This window comes from Thalassophryne amazonica, chromosome 22 (assembly GCF_902500255.1).
Source record: "Thalassophryne amazonica chromosome 22, fThaAma1.1, whole genome shotgun sequence".
NCBI lineage: Eukaryota > Metazoa > Chordata > Actinopteri > Batrachoidiformes > Batrachoididae > Thalassophryne > Thalassophryne amazonica.
Genome location: NC_047124.1, coordinates 9029081 through 9050927, shown reverse-complemented (window position 1 = coordinate 9050927; position 21847 = coordinate 9029081). Strand labels below are relative to the sequence as shown.

Sequence of the window (21847 nt, the reverse complement as noted above, 5' to 3'; positions counted from 1 at the left end):
TTGATTGATGTAGAGAAATGATCATTTTCCTGACAAACACCCCCCAAGTGCGCAACTGCAAAAGAGCCTATCGGACATGACTCGAGAAATGACTTTGTTACAGTCACTAGTAATCAGTGGTGTCTCTGGGTGAAAACATGACTTTTTTCGTGTGTGTGTGTTTGTAATGAGTAACAACAGCATGGCGCATAGAAAATTTATCAGAGTAGAAGTATGCAATTAAGGACGGAAATGTAGTGAGGTAAAAGTGAAAGTAAGCTGAATTAAAAAAACTCAAGTAAAGTACAAAGTCTCCCAAAACATACTTAAGTACAGTAGTGAAGTATTCTTACTTCGTTACTATACAACACTGATCTAAAAGGCGGCGGCTCACTCGCTCACGTGCCTCGTGAAGCAACATTAATCTGAAAATGTTTAATAAATCCAGGTTCAACATTTTAAACAGCATTAGGATTTTTCTCAGAGTCCACAAGTAGCCGGGTGTCTGCAGACTTCAGAAAAAAGAAAAAAAGGTCACAGCTTGCTTCACTCACACCAGCAGAGAGGCAAATGGAGCAATCCTAAAAAGCTGTGTGTGCCGATTTCCTGCCGAGTCCTGCCAGAATCAACTCTTGACTTTTACTTGAACGCATGTCAACAGTGAACGCTGCTCAGGTCACAGCGGCCATCACCGGAGGAGGGAGAAATAAACTGTAAAAGGTTTGAAAAGAAGGCTGCCCAAGTGAACTCTGTGCAGGTTTTACTCTCAGAAAAGAATCACTTCACACTTCTTTATAAAAATGCTGTTTCCCCCCCAAGCACACCAAGGAAATACAGGGTGACCTCCCCAAAAAACAAAACCCATAAAATCTCAATAAATCCTACAAAGGATGTCTCGGTCAACAAAGGAAAAGACATTTTGTCTGGAGCCCTATTTTGCCAACACATCAAACCATTTTGAGCATAATGTTGAAAGAACATAACTTTTATGCAAAGTGACCAAGATAACTGAAACTTTGGGGAATGACTGTACACAGACTGAAGTTTAAGTCCAGCAAATTTCAAGAAATTGAATTTCAAGAAATTCCATGAAGACATTAGACCAGGATCATTTTCCTGCATGGACATGTGCATATGGCATGCTTGTGTGATGTTTCACTGAAATCCAGCCAACTGCTTAAGTGGAGTTGCTTTTAGAAGATTCCGGGACAGACCGACAGGGTGATTCCTACATAACCTCCCCCAACCCAATTTTATTTATTTATTTATTTTTGCAGGAGGTATTAAAAAAACACAATAAGTGGCCGAGCCACCTTATATGACATTTTCAAGTCAGTTGGAGGCATCACACCTGAGGTAAAGTGTCCTTATAACTCAAAAGATCAAAAATTTTCAACAAACTTTTGAGTAAATGTTTTAGTTATAAAAAATAATGATTTTACAATTACCTCATTTGTCCATGTTTCCTCCCATATCTAACTCTGCATGTGGCCCAACGTCCTCATTAAGTTTGGCAAGAAAAACAAAAAACAAAATAATAATAATAATATATATATATATATATATATATATATATATATATATATATATTTTTTTTTTTTTTTTTTCAGTAATCTTCCTTACAAGCGAACATGCAACAAATATAGGTTGTAGTCAAAAGCAATCTGGATCTGGACCAAAGGCAAAGAGGCGTGTTTGCACCTTACCTTATGTAAAGTTTGAAAGTCGATCTGATGACTTTTTGTCAGCCATCGTCGCACACTCAGGGGTGCAGCGAGGATAAAAAATGACTCTTTCACACCCCTTGGAAGGATATAATGTTGTTGTTGGTGAAGCCTTGTGTTCTCGCAGAAAGAACACTGCTTCTTACTGAGGCATTTTTTCCAAGAACACGGCTCACAAAATGAAGCCTGGATGCGTTTATTCCTCCCGTTACTTTTCTAAGTGTGCGGTTTTCTGATGCTGGAGTATTTGTGTTAAATATGACAGAGGTGGAGTCAAGTTGGTGGATGTGCATGTGTGTGTGACAGAGCCAGATCAATCTAAACTACCCAACGTTTCTTGCCATTGCGTGAGCGCCACAGCGTGTTTCCTGCTCTGGTACTTACGCCTACTCTCAAAAACACCACGGGACTTCTCATAAAGGTCATAAAGTTCTGCTTTAGGTGGGGCCTTGGGGGCCGTGTCTGGGACTGAAGCCCTGGGAAGATGGTGCGTTGGGTAGGGGGTGCTGTGGGGGATAACAGACAGGCCGGTCTGAGCAGGGCTAGTCTGGCTTTGGACCTGCTGAGATTCCCACTGCTCCAGAACCTGCAAAGCACAGCATCATGGGGTCAGGTCTGATGACTGCAACACTAGAAGCCGCAGCAATTGTTTTGATGAGTTTTTAGGCCATTAGAGGGTTAGTGAAATTAGCAGATAAAACGAGCATGGCAATTTCAGCGTGTAGTGGCAATCTAAAGGACTATACCAAGAAGAGGAGCGGATGAATAAGAATGTGGCAAATAAATGAATGTTTCTGTTGATGCACTCAGGAATGAAAGTGGAAGAAAAATTGATTATTTCTTCACCGTGTTCTTTTAATAAATTTCAAGCACAGCCAGCAGATCTGAGGCGGAGCTGTGGAAATCTGCTGTGCAAAAGTTTCGCGCACACTAGACTTAATAAAAATGTAGTGTTTGTTGTTTTTCCCCTCGTTCATTTCTTGGTCAAATAAAATTTGAAATTTCGAAACTAATAGAGCTCTTGGTGAAATTTTATTATACCTGCATTAGTGATAAATGTGCACTAGGTGGAGATATTGCTCCATTTCAAGAACCTTCAGTACAGGCTGCTATGGGAGACAACGACAAACCTGTTGTTTATAGTAGTAGATTGCAAAAAAAAAAAGAAAAAAAGAAATGTAACATTGTATCATTATTATTGTTGAATAAAACTTTTAATCCAGATAAGAACCTGAGGACTGATGGAGTGGACCTAAAATTCATCAAATATGGGATAAATGGAAGCTCTCATTTTTTAAATGCTTCAATTATTTATGGCAATTCCAGATTAGGCTTTTCATCTTGTCACAAATAAGATGGACATCGAGTTACTCTGAATCATAGAGACCCGGAACGTCAGAACTGAAAGAAATGTGGTGCTATTCAGTGTTTCTGATGTTGATGCTGGTGTGCTGACACTCTGAGGGCCCATTTACATAAGCTGCATCAAAACGGTGTTTGAAACATGCCGTCAGAGCATGTGAGGTGACACAGGCAGGTTTGACAGCACCCCTCAGTCAGCGTATTGGCCTTGATGTGACAGATAAACTGTGCCGCTTGAGTCATGGACTGACACTAAGCAGATCGCCAAGATGACACGGTGACATGTCAGGAAGTGTGCCAGACGGATCGAGAGACAGCGACGGGATTTTTAAACAGTGTCGACTCAACTAGGGGCAGAAGAGGCGCTTTAATACTGAAAATTACAGCCAAGCTGCACAGAGAATAAGAATCATCAGCATAAAAGAACAAAGCAGGTGTTTTGTCATACTGATTTGAAGGAGGGGGTCAAGCCTAGTTCAATCGGGATTCGACTGCTGCATCCTGATCCTGATCTCACTGCTGGAAACATCACACTTTTACTGCACAAATACATGCATCTATATTATGTAACTGTTAGTTGCAGTTTTAGCTGGATTTCACGACGTTTCCATGAGCTCATTTGCAAACAAAACTCTGGATGCTGCAGTCTTCACTCAGCAAGCCAACGATTAGTCAATTCCCGTTTCTGCACACGTCATATTTTCCGAGCGGCAGAAGTCTTCCTATCAGTATAGTGCCCAATTAAACGCAGACTGAATTGTGTGTGGTGGATTTGGGGCGGCGCACTCGGTAAATGAACACTAGGGGGCAAAGAGAGCGAGAGATGGTGAAAAGACAAGTGCCATGTACGCTGACTAATACGTTGTGACGTTCAAAGCATTCCCCCAGAGCTCGGAATTACAATTATTCTGAGGGAGATGGAAGCGAATGATTAAATCGGGAGGGAGCAGAAACAAGGAACAATGAGGACATTCCAGGGGACAAGCGTCTTTGAAGGCTGCCGTCTTAAACCTGTCAGAGGTTTTCCCCCTGTGGGGTGTGTATTTGTGTGTGTGTGTAAGTTGTGGGTGGGATCCAGATCGGGACAACTGCGGAAACAAACTGAGGTCAGAGGCCGGTCAGAGCAACGCTGAGAGGACGCTGAGGCAGAAAATGGATTACACGCAAAGAGAAGAAAAGCTATGATGCACAAAACAGGAAGCGCATGCAGCGCTGCGACATGTTGTCATGGATATATAAGAATCTGCATATGTGACAGTAAATGCAGCTGAAAGATGAACGTTCTGCAGGGGACAAAGATTACGAAAGAAAGGAGAACTTTGTGGTAAAGGAGGCAAAAGAGGAGTGAAAATGCATTTGGCGAAAGGTGCAGGAAAACAACAACAACAACAACAGGGAGCCGGGTGATGAATCAGACCTGAGGCTTAAGAGTCTCGTGATGTTATCTGTGAGTGGGCAGACTGACCTTATAACAATAATGAGCGGACAAATATCAAGGGCTATCTGCTGTAAAAGCCAGAGGAGTGAATCACCAGCCAAGTTAGTTTGGCGCAAGAGAGATATCGGTTATTCCTCACAAAGGATGACGGGAGGCGAGGCGTGAAAATGCAGTATTAGTCATGCCAAATTAACACACCCACACCCACACGGCGCCACGATTGGAAAACCGTCAATGATTTAATAGGCAGAAAAGGGGAGGAGCTACGTTTTGAGGCTGAGGCCTGTTACCTGCTTGGGAGCCTCCCAGGGTGAATAATGACCTGCAACGTCAAGAGAACAAAAAAAAAAAAAAAATTGGACGTGGACAGTGAGATGCAAAATATACAGCGGAAAACAAATAAAAAACATAGCAAGAAAGCAACATAAAATACAAAAAATGAGCAACTGAGTCAAGAGTGACAAACTTAATACCCCCGTCACACTTAGTACGAATGAACGCGAGCAAAGCCAAATCAGGCAGAACGTAAAGAAAAACAGAATCCGTGCCACATCTGGGAAGGAATAAAAACTGTGTAGGACAGCTGTCCAAACACCCAGACTGCGCTCCGTCCCGCCCCGACTGATTCATGTACATGCTGTGCATATGAGCCTCTGAACGCAGTACAAATGTACATGGAACACAGTAAAAGTTCCTAGACGGCAGCCAGATTGCAGTAAGAACAATAAGAATGCACTTACAAGCTGTACCATTGTGGTTTGGCAGCACTCGCAGCACACGTGGTGCGTTCAGGCACATTTAAGATATTCGGCCGCTGTTCGAGGTCACGGAAACATGCCGAACGCCGCCCTCGAATGTGATCAGAATGTCGCGAATGCTGTTTTCATGCCGTTCGATTGTTTAGAATGTAGTCAGACTGCGGTCAGATGGCACTTCGACTGCCGTTCGATAGCGGTTCCACCTCGACTGTGCCATGACTGTTTTCAACATGAGCAAACATTCAAGTCAGCTGCACAACTGTAGACTGCTCTAAAAATGCTGTGCAACGTTTTCAAATGCCCCTCAATGCCCCCCGAATGTGGGGCCAATTTTCATTCAGACACGATTCAGGCTCATTCAGCCTCTAACGTGATGGGAGTATAAAGAAGGAAAACAGAGATTAAGAGTCAAAGTAGAATATACTTGTAGAAATTATGAAAGAATGAGTCATATTTTCTTTTAAAAGAAGGATTTGGGCCTGGGGTAGCGCCTCACTTTGCGACAATATGTTGATTTTTTAATAACATGCAATTTTATGTTAAAACGCTTGAACTTGGGGGATCTCTAAAAGTGAAACTTTATTTTTTATTTTTAAAGGAAGTGCAATAACACCACTGACAGAAAGATACGGTGAGTACGACAACAGCACCTGAAGCCAAAAGTGTTTTTAGTTTGTAATCACGATGGTGAAAACTAAATATTACCTCAGACTTTTTTGTTTTGTTCATCTTGGAGTGAGAAAAAAAAAGAGACTGCACATTTTTTACAATGTTGTGCAAGTGCATCGTCCAGCAGGTAGTGCAAACAATCAGTATGGGCATACCTGCACACACACACACACACACACACACACACACACACACACACACACACACACACACACACACACACACACACACACACACACACACACACACACACACAGAGAGAGAGTAATTAGACATATGCACCAACACTATTTCAGGCATATTCAAAAGAACAGGTTAAAAAAAGGTGCATTCTCTGTCTTCCTGATTTAAGTTTTATCGTCACTGTCTTTCAAGTGCTGCCACAGCTCCTCCCCCCTGCCCCGCCTCCCTTATGGGAATCTACAAGCATATGCAAATAGGAAGGATCGAATTATGGGGCGGCTGCTTGAATTATGCGCCAGCCTTCCCAGTCTCCGCCTGGCAGCGCTCCAATCACAGTGCAAAAACATTTGTCTCACTGAGCTGCCAGTGGAACGGTGACAACATGGTACTGAACAAACGCCACACAAAGACACGCAGCCACCTTTTTAAGACTGTCAGTGCCGTTCAATCAGAATTGGCCAAATATGATTTTAATAAGCAAAGCAGTTATAGCAGGTTATCCAAAACTCCACAGCCATTTCAATTTAAAGCTACAGTTTGGAGGATTTAGGGGTGTTTATTAGCAGGAATAGATGATAGCATTCACACCCACCTGTTCGTTAGTGTGTAATTACAACAGTGAATCCATGTCTTTTTTATAAGCTACAAAATAACCCTTCACATAAATGAGGAAACCCTTATGGAGGCCGCCATGTTGATACAGGAGCCCAAAATGGACATACTTATGCTACCTTTTGCATTTTGCAGTGCGGCACAAAAATGAAGGCTAATGGAGGCTAACATTTAAAAGTGTTATTTTTCAGAAATGGAAGATCATACACACAGAAAATAAATCTCCATCTGCAAAGTAGAGTCAACATGATTGTGACCTGTGATGGCAAAATGCAATAAAAAATGTCACCACTAGATGACAGTAAATCCAACACACTCTAGCTTTAAAATGCACACTATCAGCCCCCAAAACCAAGAAAACATTCAAAACTGATAACAGCAATGAAGGATAGAGATAATTTTTACTCCTGAAATAATGAAAACCTGAGCAAAGAGTGAAGGACGGCGAGTAAAAGAGGCAAACTGACAGAACGTGAGCTGAGCTGGTTGAAGGCAACAGAGGGTGACTGAGGTCGTCCTCAGGGTAAAGTCACTTTTAACTCAGATGTTACTGACGTTTTAGTTGGATGCGTGCCCGGTGGCTGAATGTGGAGAATTGTAGACAGAGTGAAAGAGAGGATTGGTGAACTGTCCGAGGTGCTGAAACCTCTTTGGCTGAATGCTAATCAGTTTTGTCAGCTCTGCTCCACTGAGCTTCATGAACCCTGCAGTGACCCCATCACAAATAAGAGTTGTGGTACGCTCACAGAGCCGTATATCAGTACAGGTCTGTGAGTGTGCTATACTACTGCACCGTCGTATTTTACTGTTGCATTAAAAACAAACAGTACAACTCCTGCAAACACAACGGTCATCCCTCTGCTGTTGAGGGCTAACAGTCTACAAACACACAAACAAAACTCATCATGGGTCAACTCCCAAAAGTCTACTCAAAATCAATGTACAGAAATCCATTTAATGACAGAACAAATGGATCCCTCACTGAAATCAATTTTCTTAAAAAGAAGACCTGAAAGTTCAGCTACAATTTGCCAGAAGGTACATACATCTGAGATGCAAGCCTAGATTTGATGTTTTGGTGAAAGAACATCCTCCTCTATACCACTTCATCATGAAGCTGTATAACTGGGGATACAAAATACAAAACACTTTTTCCAATAACAGCCACAGAAGCCTATAACTTTCTTGGTTGCTTTCCTCACTCTGCTCCTTCTTGCACAGTCAGTTTTTGAGAACTGTCTCCTCCACACAGATTTACCACACTGTTTGTATTTCTTCGTAATTGATGTAAATAAAGTCCAAGACATATTCAGTGACTTGGAAATGTTCATGCATCCATCCCCTGACTTGTCTGAAGAAAACTGGCAACAAAACTGATTATTTACAGATATTATACCAAAGAGGCCCATTACTTATGCAACCCATCATCTTGGCTTTTATACTTTTAATACATTTACATCACGTTGTAGAGATTTGCTTTGAGTTTGAGCTTAAAGAAGATAATTTTAGAAATTTTTATATTGAGAAGCCAGATTTACTTTTTGTATTTAAAATGACAGAATTAAATTAAAATGTGTGAAATATCAAGCGGCCCAATACTTTTGGAGAGTACTGTATACTAGATATACGTGATTTCTGTTTAAATCCAAAGGTCAGAAGGGCATTCCATGGTTGCTCAGCAGAGAGTGAAGGAAAACATGGAAAAACACAAGAGGCACAAGGTCTAATTTGAAAATAAAGAAATAAGTGGGATGCAGGTAAATTAAGTCAGAAAAACTAATAAAGATGCAATCTTTGTAAAGGTCTTTGATCATTCTGATACCTCAATTATGCCACAGAAGGTAAAAAGCATTAGTAAGGCAGGGGGAAATGAAGGATTTTTCAATAACGGCATCCTAGTATAAAATGAGACCAAATCCTAATAGTGTAGATAGCACTATGAGGTTTGCTGTAACACCAGCAGGTTTAATGGGCAACAAAGAATAAATTAAAGAGGCAGGTGAAGAGGAGGAGGAGAATGAATCTCAAGTCTACACCATAGTAACTCAGGTGAGTGAAGCCAACAGATCAATTTGTGAATATTTGAAGACCAGTAACGTAAAAGACAGTCGTAAACCATTGTAGTTAGCTGTAATTAGTTGTAAACTGTTGTAGTAAAGATCGTCCCAATCTGGGGGCTTTACCACCACACAGGAACAAAGGAATAATTTGGTCTAATGATTTAAAAAAAAATGCTTTGGTAAGAACAAAGGGATGCACTGAAATAAAAAGAGGAGTCTGGGCATGATGTTCATCTTGACTATATTAATGACAAGAGGAGAGTTCCACCTCTGCAAAATGTGCTTTGATCTTGGCAACCAGGGGAACAAAAATGGCAGAGTAAAGGGATGATAAAGTACGGTTCACACTAATCCCCAAATATTCAAACCCTGATGGGGTTCAATTTGAAAGGAATATCAGATTGGTTGAGTGACAGGGCTGAAGAATGTATAGGGTAACATTCACTCTTTAATAGGCTGATTTTATAGTGTGCAAATGAAAGACAAAATTGGAGGAATACCAATTTGTGGATCAGATAAATATTAAAAAAGGTCATCTGCATAGAAGGATAATTTAAGTTCAATACCAAAACGAAGGATGCCGCGAAATGAAGGGAGGGATCATAATGTAATTGAAAGAGGTTCTATGACCAAAGCGAATAGGAGAGGGAAAAGCAAACAGCCCTACCTCGTACCACAGAATACTGTAAAATAACTAGACTGGGTAGTATTTGAGAGGACACTGGCCTGGGGGGGCGTATAAAGAAGCCTAATCCAAGATACAAGATACAAACTTCTCCCTAAAACGGAATCTGTTTAGTATAGCAAAGAGTAATTCCACTTGTTCTGATCAAACGCTTTCTCTGCACTGAGTGGAATAACCACCTCAGGAACAGAAGAAGAGTGTGTAGAATAAATTATATTAAACAGTGTGTGAATGTTAAAAAAAACAGCTGACGCCCCTTAATGAAGCCATTTTGTTCTTGTGATATAATTTCAGTAAAAACTGTTTCAAAACAAGTTGCTAACACTTTAGCCAAAATCTTAAGATCCACATTAAGAAGCGACAGAGGTCAAGGAGTCCTTACTCTTCTTCAGCAAAGTGATATGGATGCTTGGGATAGAGTGGGGGGTGGGGGGCAGTGAGCCACATTCTAAAAATTCCTTATAGACAGCCAGAAACAGAGGCACCAAATTATTCATGAACTTTTTGAAAACTCAGTAGAAAATCCATCAGGGCTTGGTGCCTTATTAGTCTGCATATTTTTAATTGAAAGCATCATTTCATCTAAGCACAGGGGTGCATCAAGACCATCAACAATCAATGGGTCAGCTGTGGAAATGTCAAGATTCTGAAGGAAGGAAGTCTTATCACTTGCCTCCAACAATGAGTCGGATTCATAAAGAGAGGAGTAAATATTTTAAAAATCTCACTGACAGATACAGGTTCTGAAACGAGACTGTCAGATGAATCCCTAATTTGACAAATTAGTCGAGAACTAGCCAGACGTATCAGTTGATGTGCCAGAAGTCTACATGGCTTTTCACCATGTTCATAATAAATGGCCCAAGAATGAATTAAAAGAAGTTTTGCATCAGATGTTGTGAGGAGGTCCAATTCAATGTAGAAGACCTGTCGCTCTTTCTGTAAACTCTGTGATGGATTAATGGCATTTTGTCTATCAATATTCAGAATTTTGGCATAAACTTTAGTTAATTTGATCCTTCAGCTTCTGTTAAGACATGCTGAATAAGAAATAATGTGGCCATGGAGATGATGACGATGATTTCCATAATGGAGAGGAGGAGACCAAATAATTTTTATTAAGGACCAAAAAAAAAAAAAAAACATCAATTGCAGAGTCAATGAAAGCATTAAACTTGTTGTCAGATAGAAATAAAAGACTGAACTAAATTACAGGCAAAATAAACAACAACAAGCCTCCCAGAGTCATGTCTCGATTTACTTATCGATTTAATGAATGTTTTGGCCTCCTGGTGAAATGAAGTCACGCTGAACCCCTTCATGGGCGATACGGAGCCAACTGGGTGAAGAAGACTGAACCGGAACCCCTCGATGTCATGTAGCATGCAATGAATCTCACTGAAAGCAGCACAGGTCCATGTGGTCTTGACCGTGTGGGGAAGACAGATATGGTCATGTTTCGAACCTTAACCCGCTGCACCTCCCTTGCCTTGTAGAGGATATGTACACAGTCAGAATAAGAGTGGAGCCTCGCAATTATGGCGCAGGGCCGTTCACCTGGTTGGGGTTTGGGAACCCAGTGCGCTCTATCCAGCAGTGGCTCCTTCACAAGAATGAAAGCTACAGTTAGCAGTTTCGAAACATTAGCCGTTGATGTTTGAAGACCTCTGGAACACCAACAATACGGATATTACAACGTCAAGATCTGGACTTCAAATCTTCACCATTATCTTCCAACTTTGCTACTGCTTTGGTCAAATGTTTCACTTACAAAGGCTACAAAGTCTTCTGTACAGGTAGACAGGGACTGCTCCCTTTCAGTCACGGCTCCTTTTAGCCCATCAAAGCTAAGCTGCATATCGAAGAAGCTGGAGGATAATTCCTTTTTGAAAGCAAGAAATTCAGACTTGATGGACGAAAAGCTGTCACCGAGGGCAGCATGAAGCTCCATTTAATATGTAGTGGCGACTTTTTCACAGAGAGCTGAGAGGCGCTCGATTTTAAGAGTACTGACATCGATAGCAGGAGAGTGTCAAACCTCAACAGCTCCATTACCCTCCAGTGGCTGCGGAGACAATCCACTACAGGACGGTGAGCCACCGCAGGTGAGTTTGAACGGTGTCACCTCCTTTATTGGGCTTAGCCGGCGTTGTAATGACCAGAACAGAAACGAAAATCCTCAAGTCTACCTTTACTTGATAAAGTCAGCAAGAGTGCCAAGCAACAAAAACACCCACAACAAAACAAAAAACAACAACTCTGCAGGAGCTCATCGCAAAGCTAATTACTGTGCCGCCTCTTGTATATATAGCTTTTTCAAATCACCTGAAAAACCTGAGTTTTTTCAAAATACATACATTTCCATTCAGCGTTCATTATTCAATTCACCATTTGAAATTGTGCAAGTTGGATGATAATGGAAACCCACCGAGTGACTCAACTGGATCAACAGAACCAAAACCCAAAACAGTAAAATGGAACCGGACTGAAATTGAAAACATATAAAACTGGTTGATCGTAGTTTTGAATGAGACTGAAATAATACCCTGTTCATATTTCTACCATAGAAGAAAGAAATTCAAACGGTTTCTTACAGAGCCTTTGTGATCTGACGGTGTGATCAGACTCCTTGCCAGAAAGTCACACAGCCTTTACAAGGTGAAAATTCAGAAAAAAAGACTCATGTGGGATTGCTGGAAGTCAGCCACTGGATAGAAAAGAAACATGAAAATTTCAAGTGAGAAGATACAGATGTGATGCAAAAGAAGGGAGGATTGATGCAAGCATGTCTCACCATGATCCTCTGTGAAACTCCTCCACATCAAGACAGATGTGTGAATGCAGACGGATCAAAAAAATGTGCAGAGACCAGCCAGCGTTATCCCTCATTCCTTTTGTTTCACCACAAAATTTCAAGCAAATCACCGCGTTTGACTTTGCTCAAGAGCCAGAATACAAACACTTGGTGTGTTCATGAAATACTGAATCAACTGAAGGGTGTCATCTACAAAACAAAGCAAAAAGAGATGCTTTTTGTATTGATCGTAGCATACAGGATCGTACCATACTTAGCATTTACTGGGTTCTGAGTGAACTGGACGGGATGGACCAATCCAGCCATTAATCAATCTACTGTGGAAACTGGGTTTGAGGACATGTTTTTTTTTAATGAAAAAATGCATCACTTTTCGAACAAAGTGTTTGTTCACGAACACCTCCGCCACAGTAGGTGGCGGTAATGCACCGTGTTGGGTTGCAAGAAAGTCCATCTTTGCGTGTTTATTAAATCATATTTTTGGCGACTGCACTGTGGTTCTTCTAACGGTTTACTTTTTGGGTAGATTAAAAATTATGAGCCACGTATTTTTTCCAGTAATCATACATTAAGTGGAGCTAACGGCTGAAGCTTCTGACAACTAAAAGTGCTAATGCTGTTAGCATATAACATTAAATCTGACCAGAGTTTCACCACAACAGAGGCGTCTGATCCGTTCAGGCGTTGTTATCTGACGTTCTTATGGTCTCTTCTGTACAGGTAAGGTGAAATTAAATTGTCTATTATATCATAATTACTGTACAGTATCTTATATAAGATACTATGCATATTTTTTTGTATTTTATCTGCCTTTTATGCATGAAATGCTGTTAAAAAGGTAAAAACACAGTGTTCTTTTTTGGGGCCAGGAACTGATTAATCCACTTTACATTTTCTCTTATGGGAAAATTGGTTGAAATTTAGAACAACATTTAGGAACCAATGAAGTTCTAAAACCGAGGTTCCACTGTATCTATGCTTTCACCCACTGCTACTTGAAGGTTTGGAATTGCGTTCCATTGTTGGTTCCATATGGATACCAATATATTTACATTTCAGCAATTTTTTTTGAAGAGGAGATTAACTCACATGGTGCAACTAATTCTTGTAATACACGCACAGACTTCTTTCATTTAAATAAATGTTAATTTCACCTTGCATTTGACCTGAAGCAGTGATGGTGCTTGTTTTTCTTTTTTTTTTTTAAGTCAGCTAATCTAATTTTTGATGCTTGAAAGTGGCCCCACCTGCCTCTTGAATAAAGGTTCCATCAATATCTTCTAACCTGCAGATGACTCTCAGATGCATGTAGTACTGGAGAACAGTTCCCGATTTATTCCAGGCTAATCCCAATCCCCTCATCAAGATAACTAAAAAAGTAGTTCATTTATTTTAAGTAATCCTTTTAACAATCCCACAGGTTGGCCTTTAAAAAGGTTTGGAGCCACCCCTGCATGCCAGCACTCCATATCTACATGATGCAAAGCAAACCTCTGCAAAAAAATGTTAATTTGTATCCGTTATCACGCCGATCACAGCTGTGCTGGGCTGTGATTTTGCAAAATATGGTTCAATTAGAAAGCCCACCGTGTGGGCAAAGAAAAAAAAGTGTGCACACATTCACCACATGAGCACACAGATCTCTGTAATTCCACAATGAGAGTCGAACACAAGTCCTTCAGTTATTTAAATGAGACTATGATAACGGCAGAATTGATGGCAGCGTGCGTAACTCTTTCAGGCCTTTATGAATATGTATCTCCGTCTCACAGGGGAAGCTGGCAGCTTTGCATTAACATCCACGGCAGAAAACCGATTCTGTTCACTCCGCTCAAACGCTCCTTCAACGCTCGCCTGATGTTCTCAAACCAAACCTCATTGCACTTGTGTACAAAACAAATTATTTGTAAGGTACACGGTTGAATATGCATGAAACACAACAGTACAATTCATTTCACCATGCTCGTACAATCAGGAGGCCATTAAGACCCAAGTACTGCAGCAGAGCACGTTTTGCTTAATAGGCAGCCGAGCCGAACGGTTCTACTCAGCCCACGTGGAGATGAGGCGGCGCCTAACTTTTCCAGTTCTGATGATTGTTACAGTGTAGCAAAAAATGTTCTTTGATTTTACCCTTTTAAAAATTTCCACAGGTCACACAGATGTTCCAAATGGCAGCCATTTTCCAAGATGGCTTGGTACCGAGATTCTTTTTTTTATGCACAGACTTTCCCAATTCAATCACCCCCCCCCCCCCCCCCTTTTTTTAACTGTGTAGAATTCAAATTTGCAACATTCCTCAACTTAAGCAGCATAATGTCTGCATAGCAAGCGTGTTCCTGACCAATATGTAGAATTGGGTTCCATTCCTTGGACGCGACACTACATCTGCCTCATCCCAGTCCACCCAGCAGTAAATAGGGGCGAGACTTGGCGGGGAAAGTAACCTATGATGGACTGTGGGGTTGCTTTATGCATTGGCCTACTTATTTGTAGTTAAAAAAATAATAATAATAATAAAAGAGGAAAGAAAGAAAAGGAAAAAAATCCATTGTTTTGGACATCAAGATTATACAAACTGGTTCATGTGGGGGGATTTTGTGCATTTTAATATGACAAAATGAACACTATTCTGGCATATTGCATGAATTTAAATGAATGAACCGACTGAGTATCTTAGGGGTTTTTCAAAATGTCAAACAAGTATTTTCCCCCCCAGATTTGCCCCCTGTATCACCATGTGAAAGACTGTTTCAGCTCCCTGCTGCACTATTAACCCTTCTGGACATTGGCGGACTCCCGGTCTGGTGCATCCTGGGGACAAAGCTGTAACCGTGAATACGGCTGACGTGCAGCGTTCTGCTGGCAGACAGCCGAGCTCATCCTTCTTTTGCTCTCCTTCCTTTTCTTTCCAACTACTTTATCACGTGCACGAATACGTCCAATGAATCACTGTCTCGTTACGTACTGATTCCCTGGGAGGCTGCAGGAGGCACCGTGAATCAAACTCTCCTTTTCTTTGTCGACAAAGGAGATCTTCAACTTGAATGGCCTGCGGTCGTTCATATCCGCAACCAATTCAAGGGGAAAGGTCAAATTGGATGGTTTATCTATGAAGGAAATGGAGACGAGAGTTTATGTCAGCCTGTGGAGACTTCATGTGCTTAAGGCGAGCTGGAGGTGGGTGTGAAAAAGCGCAAAGGCGTGTGTGTGCAACCTGTGTGAATCAATGCCGCTCAGGATTCCAGCATGCATGTGGGTGTGCAGCAGTGTGGGAGAATGTGGCATGCTGGGAAACGCTAAAGGCAAACGAGCCAAAAGTCTGTGCAGCTAATTGCAGCTGTGCGTCTCTGCCGGTGTGGCAATGAGGACACAAGCCGTTAAAGGCCTAGATAGCCACTAATGAGCCTGTCTGCCTTACGCACCAACACTCTCTCTCACACACACACACACACACACACACACACACACACACACACACACACACACACACACACACACACACACACACACACACACACACATGCACCCAATAATTACCGCTGATGAGAAACAGAGTGGCCATTTGTTGGGCAAAAATTACTCGAGATTCAAACTCAAATTTAAGGGATGGTTAAATACCATAACTATATTATGAGCTTAGGCTTTTTTTGGAGGGGATGGGGCTTAATTAACTGGGTGCTTTGATCATAAATGGTTTCATTTGTGGAAGGTGAAGTGGTGGTCAACTTGTTTTTGCTCTTGCTTTTGATGGAGAGCACTTTGGGGAGTCCAGATGCATGCCGAAACACGTGCATGTAAGAAAGCAAAGGTGGCACTCGCAGATGTGCCTCTGTAGTAATGCAGTAAGTCCGATTTCATTCTTGACGTGTGCAGTAAAATAAGATCCACATTATTACAACATCAAGGCAGATACTGCTACATAACCTCCCTGCCCCAAGTGAAGGACTTCAAGCAGTTTAAGATCAACATTCCAACTCTCAACTGCTGTTAAGAATGTTGAGCAGTGACAGAAAGAACAATTTTGCAGGAGGACATCCATGACTCTTTGCAAGGATGGTAGCCATCTGAGACAGTTCAGGTATTAGAACAGAATGGCTTCAGCATCCCTTCTGTTGGAGGTTATCTGGGTATGACCAAATGGAAGGAGATCCAGAGGTATAACAGAACATTCTAGAGGGGAGAGATTATATATACCTCATCTGGACTGGGAACACTTTGGGATCTCCCAGGAGGAGCTAGATGTTGTGGCTTGGAAAAGGGGCAATTTGGCAAGTTGACTTGCACTGTGTGGACTGATGGAACAAAGGGACTTTTGGATCTGTTTGGAGAGATGGTCACCTGAATTTCACTGTGGCTGAGCCCACTAAATTCAGATGAATCCCAATCTAGAGCCAAACTGTAAAATTCCTTCAAGAATTCTTCCGCATTAGAAGTATCCCCATATACTGTAGCGTGATGCATTTCAGAGTCTACAAGTCCTCCAGGATGGGACACCAGGAGGTTTCTTCCTTAAGCCAAGGCCAATGTCTATTTACAACTGGGTGGACCGCGAAGATACAGATCCAAGGACACAGACACGTACCCTGAAGCACACACCTGGAATCAAACCCTGGTCGATATATTGGTAGTGCAACTCCAATCCCACATGGAGACAAGACCATTTTTAGCATTTTGCACAAATGGTGATGTGCATCTTATTGAAAATTTTACACAATGTATTGTTCTACCATTGTTCAACTGTAGAAGCAAGATTCCACTTTTTTGTGGATAAGCAGTTAGCTCAGTGCAACAAGGAGTTGGTCTACAAATATGTTGACCTGGACTTCCAGTCCATTCTTCTGGAAACGGGTACCAGCCTTGGCTCAGGAAGCAAGCTGTGTCAGAATGATGTCCAGTCTACAAAGACTTGTAGACTCATCTGCTTTACCCTCCAAAATCCAGGGATAAACAGGACTTGTATAGACCTTATATAGGCATATGACCATTTCTGATTCTCCTACATTTGGTTCGCCATATACCCGCCATCTTTCTTTGCAAGAAACAATAAAAGCGTTGGTTGCGTTTGCACTGAAAACCATTAAGATCAGGTCTCTTCTGTGTGGAATTCGATACTGCATTGCAGAATGTAAAAAAGCCGTGTTGAGAACTGCAGAAGATAACTTCTACACCAAGGTAAGCAAAACAAAACCGATCAGAGAGCGTAGCAGCGTGGGCTCGATTTTATCCAAACAACAGCTCTCTCTGTTGTCCTTCTCATCCTCTAGCTGTGATACCCTGCCATTATTTCTCCCCGTTTCTGCATCACTGGCTCACTTTTCACAACTTCTCTGTCCTTCCTCGCCTCCGATTGTCTGTACTTTGTATGTGTGCACAACAAAGACTGCACAGATTAATGATGACGCCCCCTCTGTATGCGGTGCCCATCTTGTTGATCATTTGTGATATTCAATGCTCATAACAGGACTGGATTCGTGTTTGCAGACTGTAGGTGTAAGTGGGAGTTAAGAAGGTGCAGATGAGTTGTCAGTCCTTTTTCTGTGCATGACGGCATGTGCGTGTACATTGTTTTTAGAGGTCAGAACAAATGGACTGGTAGTCTTTGAAAAAGCTAGACAATACGAGGTATCTTATAAAACTAACCGGCAGTTTTATAAAAAAAAAACAAACAAAACTATATGGATTTGATTGACATGCGATTACACCAATCATGCTTGAACCCTCGTGCGCATGCGTGAGTTTTTTCACGCGTGTCGGTGACATCATTTCCCTGCGGGCAGGCCTTGAGTGAGATGTGGTCCTGCCCTCTCGGCTGAATTCCTTTGTTTCACACGCTGCTCGAGACGGCGCGCGTTGCTTTATCAAACTTTTTTCTGGACCTGTGAGGAATATCCGAGTGGACACTATTCTAGAAATTCAGCTGGTTTTCGGTGAAAAGTTTAATGGCTGATGAGAGATTATGGGGTGTTTCTGTCGCTGTAAGGACTTCCCATGGAGCGGGACGTCCTGCAGCGCTTCCAGGCGCCGTCGTCGGCCTGTTTCAAGCTGAAATCACCCTAATTTAAGGCTCTGTTGACCCAGGACGTCGTGAGAGAACAGAGAAGATTCAGAAGAGGCTGGCATGAGGAGTTTATGCGGACATTCCACTGTTTAAGGACATTTTGTAATGAGAGACGTGCGCGCAAATTCGCCGAGTCGTTTCCGTGGAATATCTCCGTGTTGAAAACCATTTGTAAAATTCAGGCGGCTTTTGATGGCTTTCAACAAGTGAGTAACTGAGAAATTGTTTAACAGCTTGGGCATGTTCCAACTTGCCCGTTAAGGTTTCCAACAGAGGTGTTTTTCCTGTCGCAACCCCCCGCGGTCGGGTCCGGCCCGACATGCGACTCTGCCCGCACGTTCTTTCATTACAAAATGTCCGTTAACAATGGAATGTCCGAATAAACTCCTCATGCTGACTTCTTCTGAAAATTCTCTGTTCTCTGACGACTTACTGGGTCAACAGAGCCTGAAATGTGGAAGTTTTCAACTTGAAACGGCGAGACGCTGCCGCCTTGAAGCGCAGATCGCCATCAGGCGCCGTGGGCTGTCCTTATGGCGACACTACCAGACCAAAATCTCTCATCAGCCGTTAAAATTTTTACCGAAAACCAGCTGAATTTATCGAATAGTGTCCACTCAGTTGTGCCTTACAGTTTTGAAAAAATTTTGATCAAACAAAGCAGCAGTCTCTGAGCCATTCATAAACAATGAAAAAATCTACGAGACGGTGGGCGACTCCTTACTCAAAGACTGCCCACAGGCGAATGACGTAACCGACAGGCGTGAAAAAACTCTAGTATGCCCACGAGGGTTCAAGCATGTCTGATGTAATCACACGTGATTCAAATCCATATGGTTTTTGAAAAAAATAATAAGGTCAGATACTTTTCTAATAGACCTCGTACTTTTCAAATGTATTTCTTCTTTTTGTTGTTGTTGGTGGCAAAAAGTTTCGATTACATTGCTTGTGGCACAAATGTTTAAAAAGAGAGAGAGAAAAAAAGGCCTGTTCAATTAGACTGTGTGGCCGGTGTCCAGTGGCCAAATTGTGCGGCATCAAGCGACGGAACATCACTCCAGAAGGATGGTGACAGTTTTATTAGGATGGGTAATAGCTTGGCAAAACACGGTCTGATGAAGTTGGGTTGGAAATGTGAAGCAGCTGCACCCTGAAATCTAACAGCGGCTGTTTGGACGCTTCTGTCGGTGATGACTTCACATATTTATTGTCACATAAAATGGCATCCATTGCAAAGAAAATGAGCTGATGCTGGTCGTGACATTAATTTCCACCAGAGTTGAAATGAGTATATAATTAGGTGATGGACAGAAAATTTAATCAGTGACAAATTAAAAACTCAATTAACTGTTTCAATGATTTATAACACTTGTTGGACCCTATGAGTCATACTTGAAGAATGGTTGTTTTGTCCCATTTTATATCGTTATCATTACCAGTTATTTGAATTTGATGTCAAACGGAAGTTGTAATTGGTACTTTTTAAACTATTTTCTCAAATGTTATAGATTATTAAAACTATTGGAAGGTGAATTGTTAATGACAAAAACTGTTGCAGTTGTAATTTACATTTCAAATTCACTAATGAAGTTTGCTAAAGTCAAGATTTCAGATGACGAGCAAATAAGATACTCGAGTTTTTAAGAGATGAATGCTTAATCCCAGACTCGGGTCAGGTCATGATCTGGAAGCATGAACTAACGCGACAATCACATTAGCTACAAATGAAGGCAACAACCAGATGGTGTTTGTTACTTGATGGGCGTTTCCAGGGCGTGGCCAGCTCATGGTTACTTGGCATTAACATGCACAATGTTTAATGACAGATTATAAAGGATGGACAATCCCGAGACCGTCACTAAGAACTTTCCCTCCATGCTGGACCGCTTCACCGAACCAACGTTCAACTGAATTGCTCTTTCACAGTGACATTCTTGTGTCGCTAGTTAGTATGCTAATATCACCATAAGATGTCTTATAAATCACTTCAGATGTGTTACGTGCTTATAAAAACTCTCTTTTTAGATTTAGAAGTGTTTATTTCCTGCTGTCTTAAAAAATATATGAGAAAAATGGCAAACAGATTAGATTTATACAGAAATACAGCTGTTTCAAACCATATTCTGTAATCTTGGATAATTTTTTTCAAGCGAGCAACCAGCTAGCATCACGGTGCCTTCACTCGCCTTGGCAGTCACTGTCTCGAGCCACTCAGTATTTGCATAAAATAGACTTCTTGTCTATTTTTGCCCCGCAAAGTGACTGTTTTCTCGTTGCTGGAAAATGACCACACTAATACAAAAAGAATGGCAACTCATCACTTTGCTTCTGTGACCATAGGACTTTTGTGGCAGGGACAGCGGTGGGATCGAACCCCGGACTGGTGGAACTAAAGACCAGAACTCTACCAGGTCAGCCAAAGGGGAATTCCCCATTAGCCAAGCTCGTGGGAACGTCTTTTCAATCCGGACTTCATCTTGCTACACTTCTATAGGTTGCCATTCCGAAACTTGAACCCTTGCATGATACCACGGGATTTGACCACTTTCGGGAACAGCCTGCCATTATGCAACACAAACACAGCATCACAGCAATACTGCAATCACCGAAGCAGTCACGAAAGGTGTCATTTTCGGTTCCCAGTGGATAAGGGAAGACAAGGCAAATGGGAGAGGGTGTATCAGTATGTTTTAGTGAGATTTAATGTGAATAATGATAATGGGGCTGCCCCGGGAAATAGGATTATTGCGCCATATGCTTTTTCATTTAACCCATTTATCACCCACCCTCAAACGAGATTACGCTACCCAATTGCTTGGCCTCTACTGGTGGTTGGCTCTCACTGCGGTATTGTATCACTTCCTGTTCCGGAGCACAGCGGTGTTTTTCTGTATCTGTTAGCTGTTTAATCTGCGCAGTTAGATTGATCTAGTTATCTAGATTACGATTGTTTCCCAGTGTAATCTTTACGTGCCTTAACTAAAGCACTCCTTCTGCTGAATCACCTCTAAATTATTTACACATTATTCACTTTGCGTGTTTTTAGGAATCCGCTAGCTTAGCGTAGCTACTAGCTCTTAGCCGATTTAGCATGGCGGCTTCTCCTGTCTCTCCCGCACTTTTCTGCTCTGGGTGTGAAATGTTTAGTTATTCCTCGGCCTTCTTTAGCAGTAATGGTACTTGTAATAAGTGTAGCTTATTCGTAGCTTTGGAGGCCAGGCTGGGTGAATTGGAGACTCGGCTCCGCACCGTGGAAAATTCTACAGCTAGCCAGGCCCCTGTAGTCGGTGCGGACCAAGGTAGCTTAGCCGCCGTTAGTTCCCCCCTGGCAGATCCCGAGCAGCCGGGAAAGCAGGCCGACTGGGTGACTGTGAGGAGGAAGCGTAGCCCTAAACAGAAGCCCCGTGTACACCGCCAACCCGTTCACATCTCTAACCGTTTTTCCCCACTCGACGACACACCCGCCGAGGATCAAACTCTGGTTATTGGCGACTCTGTTTT

The 21847-nt window shown here is 42.0% G+C and overlaps 1 protein-coding gene across 5 annotated transcripts in view; it reads right to left on the bottom strand.

Annotated features, from left to right (window-relative positions):
* magi2a (membrane associated guanylate kinase, WW and PDZ domain containing 2a) overlaps positions 1-21847 on the bottom strand; it is a 215209-nt gene that overhangs the window by 22682 nt on the left and 170680 nt on the right. For 4 of the 5 annotated variants that reach the window (XM_034163866.1, XM_034163867.1, XM_034163869.1 and 1 more), the window contains exons 11-12: positions 4794-4825; positions 2088-2289 (exon numbers count right to left, since the gene is read on the bottom strand). The exons of the other annotated variant lie outside the window; for it this stretch is intronic. In XM_034163866.1, coding sequence (XP_034019757.1) covers positions 2088-2289; positions 4794-4825 — 234 coding nt within the window. The remainder of the gene's footprint in view (positions 1-2087; positions 2290-4793; positions 4826-21847) is intronic. 5 annotated transcript variants of the gene reach the window in all.